This window comes from Oncorhynchus keta, chromosome 17 (assembly GCF_023373465.1).
Source record: "Oncorhynchus keta strain PuntledgeMale-10-30-2019 chromosome 17, Oket_V2, whole genome shotgun sequence".
NCBI lineage: Eukaryota > Metazoa > Chordata > Actinopteri > Salmoniformes > Salmonidae > Oncorhynchus > Oncorhynchus keta.
The window spans coordinates 22709941-22717907 of NC_068437.1; the positions used below are offsets into that span (position 1 = coordinate 22709941).

General features: G+C 42.8%; 1 protein-coding gene across 1 annotated transcript; it reads left to right on the top strand.

Moving 5' to 3' along the window:
• Positions 1 to 391: 391 nt before the first annotated feature.
• On the top strand, positions 392 to 6983 carry cbln1 (cerebellin 1 precursor). Its single transcript, XM_035790952.2, has 3 exons — positions 392 to 1087; positions 1726 to 1845; positions 6690 to 6983. The coding sequence occupies exons 1-3, from the start codon at positions 836 to 838 to the stop codon at positions 6885 to 6887; spliced, it is 570 nt and encodes a 189-aa protein (XP_035646845.1). The 5' UTR covers positions 392 to 835; the 3' UTR covers positions 6888 to 6983.
• The last annotated feature ends 984 nt before the right edge of the window (positions 6984 to 7967 follow it).

Below are 7967 nucleotides of genomic sequence, written 5' to 3' on the forward strand. Positions count from 1 at the left end.
ACTCTCATGTCTTCACTCATGATCGATATCGTTCTCAGAAAGAAAATCCTTTCACGTGAAGCTAAAAAACTTTCCATGCGCATGGTTCTTTGAAACCGGATGTTAAGATTTTCCTCCTGCTATTATTCCTTCTGCATTGACAATTCTTAACAGCATCCAAAATCAAAGTGATTATGACAAGAGAATTTGGGGTCTGTGTAGGTTCTCCTCTTCCTCGAACATTGGGGTGTCATCATCCTCTCTTGCGTCTGCTCCAGCCGAGTCCACCTGTAAAATATCTCCGGAGCGGGAAAACTACTCCGCCACTGTCACGTGGTGGGGAGGCGGGCTCGAGCGGGGCGATTGGAAATCTGGAGATGCGCTAATCTGTGATTGGTGCCCGGGGGAGGGGTCTGCTGAAAACGAACGGGGCGTGAGCATTGCGCGTCCGGAGCCTTTGTGTTTCAGCTCTAATATCTCACATATCAATAATTCAGTGCCCAAGCAGACGGACCCCGCGCTATGTATTCAACTGCGCTTCAACTCGACAAGGGCCTCGTACCGCTCTCGACTGGTTATTCGATTACGGAGTGAGACAAGAAGGCGGGGAGGCTTGAGCTGAGAGGGGAAAAATAAGTTTACACGTGGAACGACTGGGTAAAGGGAACTCTCCATGATTTAAAAAAAGAAACGGGAAAACCAAACCTGTCTTTGACCTTTCCAAAATTTAGAAATACACAAGGATAGCTATAATTCAAGAAAGCTAAAGGAGTTTGTCATTTGGAAAGACTGCATTCTGTCGAACATAATAAGAATAGCAGGATACAGCCACGAAGTACAGAGTGAAGTTGCCATAATGTTGACGGTATTACTGGGTGCAGTGTGGCTAGTGACTCTAGTGAACGCTCAGAACGAGACGGAACCCATCGTGCTCGAAGGGAAATGTCTGGTCGTTTGCGATTCTAACCCAACTTCGGATCCCACTGGGACTGCTCTCGGGATATCGGTGCGCTCCGGGAGCGCCAAAGTGGCTTTTTCAGCGGTGAGAAATACCAACCACGAGCCTTCGGAGATGAGTAACCGGACTATGGTCATCTACTTTGACCAGGTAACTTTCACTGATCTGTCTGTCTGCTATATCACTCTGGACCTGGTAGGCTAATGTGGTGCGAATGTGGCGGGAGGGGTTTTGGATGACTGGTGTTGAAAATTGATTTTAAAAAGCTCTCTGTCCATGAGTAGAGAATGGAGATTCACTGTTTCAGATAGAGAGGAGATTTATAAATGGAGACAGGTGAAAGTAGTCATCCTTTAAATATTTAAATTGATTTTGATGATATGAAATTATGTCTGACATCTCTCCAAATAATTTAATACTAGTGTCAGGGGGGGTGAAGTCTTACTCCGTGCTACTCCATATCTCAAAAGGTTAATAGCCGCCAAATGGCTATTCAATTAAATTACATTTTGGTCCAATAAAATTAGACCTTTGAGCCCCAGAATTTTATAGATGGATTAATTCCAAAATTGATTAACTTGGTTTCTATAATTGTCTTCATTTGAAACTAACAAAGTTATAGTCAAATGTCATCAGTTACCTAGTCCTATAAGATGCAGTATCATTGTGTATTGGGTGAGTTCCTTTCATCTTTGTAATGCAATGAAATTCTAAAGCGTTTATGTGATTGAGAAGTGCCTTTCATGTTAGTGTATTTTCCCTCTTCACACTCTTTCTATCTTCCCTAGATACTTGTAAACGTTGGTAAGAATTTCGATGAGGAACGGAGCAATTTCATCTCCCCGCGCAAAGGGATTTACAGTTTTAATTTCCACGTGGTCAAAGTGTATAATCGCCAAACGATCCAGGTCAGTGCTTTGTATCAATACTGAACACTGCCTCAGTTTATTTCAAGTGTGTCTGTGTGTGTTTGTGCGCGCGCGCGTGCCGTGACTGAGCGGGAGGGAGGAGGAGAAAGGGGAGGGAGAGACTTCGAACACCCGCTGGTAGACCCCATATTAGGCCTAAATTGAAAAATGATTCCACTCGAAATAATTTGTAGATTTGTGAGAGGTCATTCCACTAATTCCCCAGAGAAAAGGGGTGTTTGCAGATGAAAGTCACCAACTGAATCATAATGAATCGATACGGCTATGGAGCCAATTAAGAGCAGTGGCAGCCAGTTAGCCAGTGTCGCTGCCATAGTGGCTTCAGGACCCTGGACAGCAGCAGTGTAGAAGCTGCTCTGTCCTGCTGCGTGGTTTGGCGGCTGCATTTTACAGCAGGTAAAAATAACAAACTGGTCAAAGTAGACCCAGACCAAACAGGTATTTTGAGCAAAGGTACTTGGTTGATAATATCAATGGCTGCTTTAAATAATATACACATACAGGTAATTGGCAAAATATAGGAAACACTTGAGTAAATTAGGGATACAAAGTAGTCCTGTATTGAAGCTGGTGCTTCCCCAGAGGTGTGGTTCCTTAGTTAATTCAGCAATTAACATCCCATCATGCGTAGAGCCATGTATAAAAATGCTTAGTTGCCCATTATTTTGGCTACCATGGCTAGACGAAATCTCATTGACTTTGAAAGAGTGGTCCCAAAGGAGCATAGGGGTATAACGTGTCTGTGTGTGTCAATATGTCACCAGATCTTAACCCAATTGAACACTTATTGAACACTTGATTCTGGAGCTGCGCCTGAGACTGTTTTCCACCACCATCAACAAAACAGGAAATTATTTAATTTTTTGTGGAAGAATGTGTCGCATCCCTCCAATAGAGTTCCAGACATGTGTAGGTTCTATGCCAAGGTGCATTGAATCTGTTCTGACCTGTGGGGGCCTAACACCCTATTAAGACACTTTATGTTGGTGTTTCCTTTATTTTGGCAGTTACCTGTACATATTGTGCAGCGCCAATCCATCGAGCAACGACTGACAGCTCGCTTTTCCCAAGCAACACAAATAGAGTAATCCTTTGATTGTGTTAAATTAGTGAATATACTTGATTAGATGTAACACTCTTTAAATAACATTTAACACGGACAACGTGGCTTTTAAAACCAGCCCCTCTTAGAGTGTATCTTTCACTAATTAAATCATGGTCTAATTATGCCGTGAAATCCATGGGGCTTCAGCATTACATTCTGTTATTCATCTCTTATTGGAAGCTGAATTAATTAGTTGAAAACAAACCAGGCAAGCAAAATGAAAAGCTCTGTCAAACTGTATTCCCCTCTCAAGTCATTGACACCAACTAAACCATGAACAGGTACAAATTACAGACAACTTACTCAAGCAACTAAATAGCACACTAAATACATTTCACTGTCAATAATTTTCTCACAAAAGACAAATATAAAGATTTTCACTGGAAACATGCATCATCCTCCCCATATAAACCAAATAATAAATAGAAGAGAATTCCCAGCTCAGTTCAGCTCTGAGACACTAGTCCAACAACTGCTGTGTTCAAACTCCCACTATTTGATTGCCTTAGCTTCTGTTTGCCATGGGAAGACAAAAGGAGGGAGGCAGGGGGGAGGGGGTATATGTGGTTGGTTGAAATGGAGATTAAGAACTTTCCAGTGTCTTTCTAGAAGGATGGTCATGTATTTTGTGGAACAGGATTGTCTTACAACTCCAGTATTTTGCCATTGAAGGAGGAATACAGGCATTACATCTTGAAACATCCATTAATATCTCACCTCCTCATTCAAATCTGTGTGGATCTCACAGAGACCAGGGGAATGAGAACCCAATCCACTGACATAAATATATGTCTTATCTCCTCATCATTCTATTTCTTTTGAATGTCAATAACCATCTTGACTTTATAGAGTTTGCACAAGTACAGATTGTTTCAGCAATCCACTTCAAGGACAAACAGAAGCACAATTCTAATTTCAGAGGCTTCCATTTGTATGTGCAAACTCCATTGTCATAGTGTTACATGTGAGCCCCAAGTACAAATCCCCTGAAATAATACATTAACCAACTAATCAATAACTTAAAGTTAAGTATGAGTCCCTACTGGGGATGGAATTAAAATTTTGGGCAGTCGCCAGTCAGGCCTGCTGGGCTAGTAGACCCCAGTTCTTACTAGCCCGGGTCCAAAATCTGTGCCAACTAACCGGCGGGCTAATTGAGCAGACTTTCTAACAGCCCGGTCTGAAAAGTACTAGCCTCGGGCTAGCGGGCGATCTTAATTTCAATACAAGTAAGATAGAGCAGGCTAACAGTCATTCAAACTGACAAGAAAACAAGCACTGATTATTATAGGGAATCATTGTACCATCTAAATCGTTGTGAAATATATTTTCAATTACAATGATTCCTTACACTATTTGGTGCTTGTTTTCTCACAAAAACTGAAATTTAGCAATCAACATAGAATTTTAGCAACCAGGACATTTTTTATTTCCACTAGATAACACAGTCGCAAAGTCAGAACAGCTTTCCCAGTTTGACAACAGATGCCGCTCCAGCGCGAGAAATCAATAGGTGAATATTACAGCCAATCACAACACTGGCGGGTAGGTAGTACTATGAAACACTATCATTACAATATTAGCAGAAGAGATATTATGGACAATTTCTGAAATTCCAATGCAAAAACATTTTTTTTTAAACCTGTGTAGCACCTTTAAATGCACACTTCTCCCAAAAACATGTAATTTCTAAAGATAACCTTGCTGCCCAGTCAGTGTGTCTCCCTTCACCCAATGAAGAGAAGAAAGTGGTCTGTTGTCATCTGTCTGTCTGGACAGGAAATTATGTGAGATGAGGATGTGTGCTTTTTCATTACAGCTAAGTGCTGCATTAAACTGTGGGCGGAAATCCACTCACCAAATGTATATCTAAATCTTCTCTCACTGGGCTTAATTGGGTGCTAACGCATTAATGAATTCAGCAGCTCAACGGAATGCTGACACCGTGCACCAGCCTTTATTCCATTTACACATCCATGTGCTGTAATTGCAGGGAGCAATGATGTTTTTGGGAAGTGACTTGTGAATATCAGACTCAGTAGCCCCACTACATATAGGAAACTTCCACCCCCCTATATATATAGGACCTTCCACCCCCACTAATTGATTTATTTATCCATTATCTTACCAGGTAAGTTGACTGAGAACACATTCTAATTTGCAGCAACAACCTGGGGTTGTAGTTACAGGGGAGAGGAGGGGGATGAATGAGCCAATTGTAAACTGGGGATTATTAGATGACCATTAGGTGATGGACAGATTGGGAATTTATCCAGGACACTGGGGATAACACCCCTACTGAAAGACATCACCCTACATAGGGCAGTGTCCCCAATCACTGCCCTGGGGAATTGGGATAGTTTTTTAGACCAGAGGGAAGAGTGCCTCCTACTGGCCCTCCAACACCACTTCTTGCAGCATCTCGTCTCCCATCCAGGAACTGACCAGGACCAACCCTGCTTAGCTTCAGAAGCAAGCCAGGGATAGTTTTTTAGACCAGAGGGAAGAGTGCCTCCTACTGGCCCTCCAACACCACTTCTTGCAGCATCTGGTCTCCCATCCAGGAACTGACCAGGACCAACCCTGCTTAGCTTCAGAAGCAAGCCAGTAGTGTGGTATGCAGGGTGGTATGCTGCTGGCACTATATGGACCACTATACTGGACCTTCCACCCCCACTATATATAGGACCTTCCATCCCCACTATATATAGGACCTTCCACCCCACTATATATAGGACCTTCCACCCCACTATATATAGGACCTTCCACCCCACTATATATAGGACCTTCCACCCCACTATATATAGGACCTTCCACCCCACTATATATAGGACCTTCCACCCCGCTATATATAGGACCTTCCACCCCACTATATATAGGACCTTCCACCCCGCTATATATAGGACCTTCCACCCCGCTATATATAGGACCTTCCACCCCACTATATATAGGACCTTCCACCCCCACCTGGGATATGGATGCCTGATGAAGACCCAGGGGTGAAACGTTGTTATAAATAAATATCACCTGGGAGCATGAGCAGCAGTGTGCAGTGTTTTCCTTTCTGTTTCCCTTACATCACTGCCAGAAAGGAGGGATTGTCCCTCGTTTGACCCTCTCAACCAGCTAAGCGAGGTTCCCTTTCCCCTCCTCACTGTGGATGGGGCTGGGGGTAAAGCTGGGTCTGGGTGGGAGCTGAGTGAGCCTCCCCTGGGCCCTGGCTGGTGGGAGTGATGTAGAGGCGTGGCCCTGTAGACTCATTTAGCACACTAAACTGAGGCTGCTGTGTCCTCTTGCTCTTTCTCTTTCTCTCTCTCTCTCTCTCTCTCTCTCTCTCTCTCTCTCTCTCTCTCTCTCTCTCTCTCTCGCTCTCTTGCTCTCTCTCTGTCTCTCTCTCCCAAGCTTTGCTGGTCCAAACCAAGGCCTAAATAGTGTTTTGATTACTTTTATGCTTTTTATGCATGATTTAGGGTCTACTGTTTGAATGTTAAGGGCATGTTTGAGTCAAGGAGTGCTCAACCCGCAGGTGCTTTTCAACTTTACTCCTAAACTCAACACTAGGAGGGTGCACTGTACAATGTATGAATCTGAATGAGTGAAATGATGTGATGTTCATGTCTGTGTTTACTGTGTTCTAGTGTGTGTCTGGGTGGGTGTGTAGAAATGTGTGTGTACTTTACCATCTCTACTTGTAACATCTGTCCTGTCTGTCCTGTAGGTGAGCCTAATGCATAACGGATGGCCTGTGATCTCGGCCTTCGCTGGGGACCAGGATGTGACTCGTGAGGCTGCCAGTAACGGAGTGCTGATCCAAATGGAGAAGGGGGACCGAGCCTACCTCAAACTGGAGAGAGGAAACCTCATGGGGGGTTGGAAGTACTCCACATTCTCTGGGTTCCTGGTCTTCCCCATGTAGAAGACAAGGAGACTGGAGGGACTAATGCTTCTCAGCTCGGCGGCTTGGGAGACTGTGGAGTGAGAGAGAGGATAAAAGATAGAGGAAGAGAGAGAGATATGGGAGAGGAAGTTAAAGAGATATGTAAGGTATAATTAGGCAGGGCAGGCTCTCCAACACACTCACTCACTCCGCTGCCTGACTACAGCTCTGGACAGCCAAAACTTTTTTATCCTCAGAAATAATATAATTTAAAAACATTAAAGAGAGTAAAAACTATAGGCCAAGTCCACCCCTTCCCTCACATCATCTCTTTCTGCATCTGCTTTGAGGAATGTCTCTGTATTACCTACAGTGTCAAAGAGCTGCATCGACCATGTTTCCACATACCGTATGGCCATCCATCCCCACCCATTTTCTGTGACTCCATTTTTGTCTGTGTACAGTCCGACAATACATTTTCTACATCCCTTCCACCACTGTCATTACAAGTCCAAGCAGATACTGTACTGTACCATTGCGTCCTCCTCACTCATCACTCCTCCCATCCCCTGTTCTTCACATATATTGATCCTCTGTTCAATACTCCTCCACTCTGCTGCTCTTCTTTCTAGCCTTCTCCTCCCAGTAAAGATGTCCCTGCTTTGTCTTGGTTGGAGGATTGCTGAAACTCTAAAAGACTCTAGCTGTATACCGGATATATATATATATATATATATATATATATATATATATATATATATATATATATATATATATATATATATACATTCTGAAAGTTTCTATATGATATAATCTATGATTAACAGAATCTGGTTGAATATCGTATTTCCGTATTTCAATGTTAACATTTAGTGATTGTGTGTGGATTATGAGGCTGCCCTTAAGTACTGATGCTTCTTGTTCTTGTTTCGGTCGAAATGTGGCTAAACTGAGACTATACCAGAAAAACTATAAAGGAATTTATTATGATTATTAACTGTACAAATCCTCCCGTTTATTTAGCAATCAATTTATCTATTGTTTTTTATTTTCTTTGATCCAATAAAATTGAAATGGTACTTTTATTTTTCTTAAACCTAATCCGAGAGTCTTATTGCG

Excerpts from the sequence above, each read along its gene's own strand:
- cbln1 (XM_035790952.2), top strand. The coding sequence starts at position 836 with ATGTTGACGGTATTACTGGGTGCAGTGTGGCTAGTGACTCTAGTGAAC. Across the intron at positions 1,088-1,725 it reads TGGTCATCTACTTTGACCAG|ATACTTGTAAACGTTGGTAA; the intron begins GTAACTTTCACT and ends TATCTTCCCTAG. Across the intron at positions 1,846-6,689 it reads ATAATCGCCAAACGATCCAG|GTGAGCCTAATGCATAACGG; the intron begins GTCAGTGCTTTG and ends TCTGTCCTGTAG.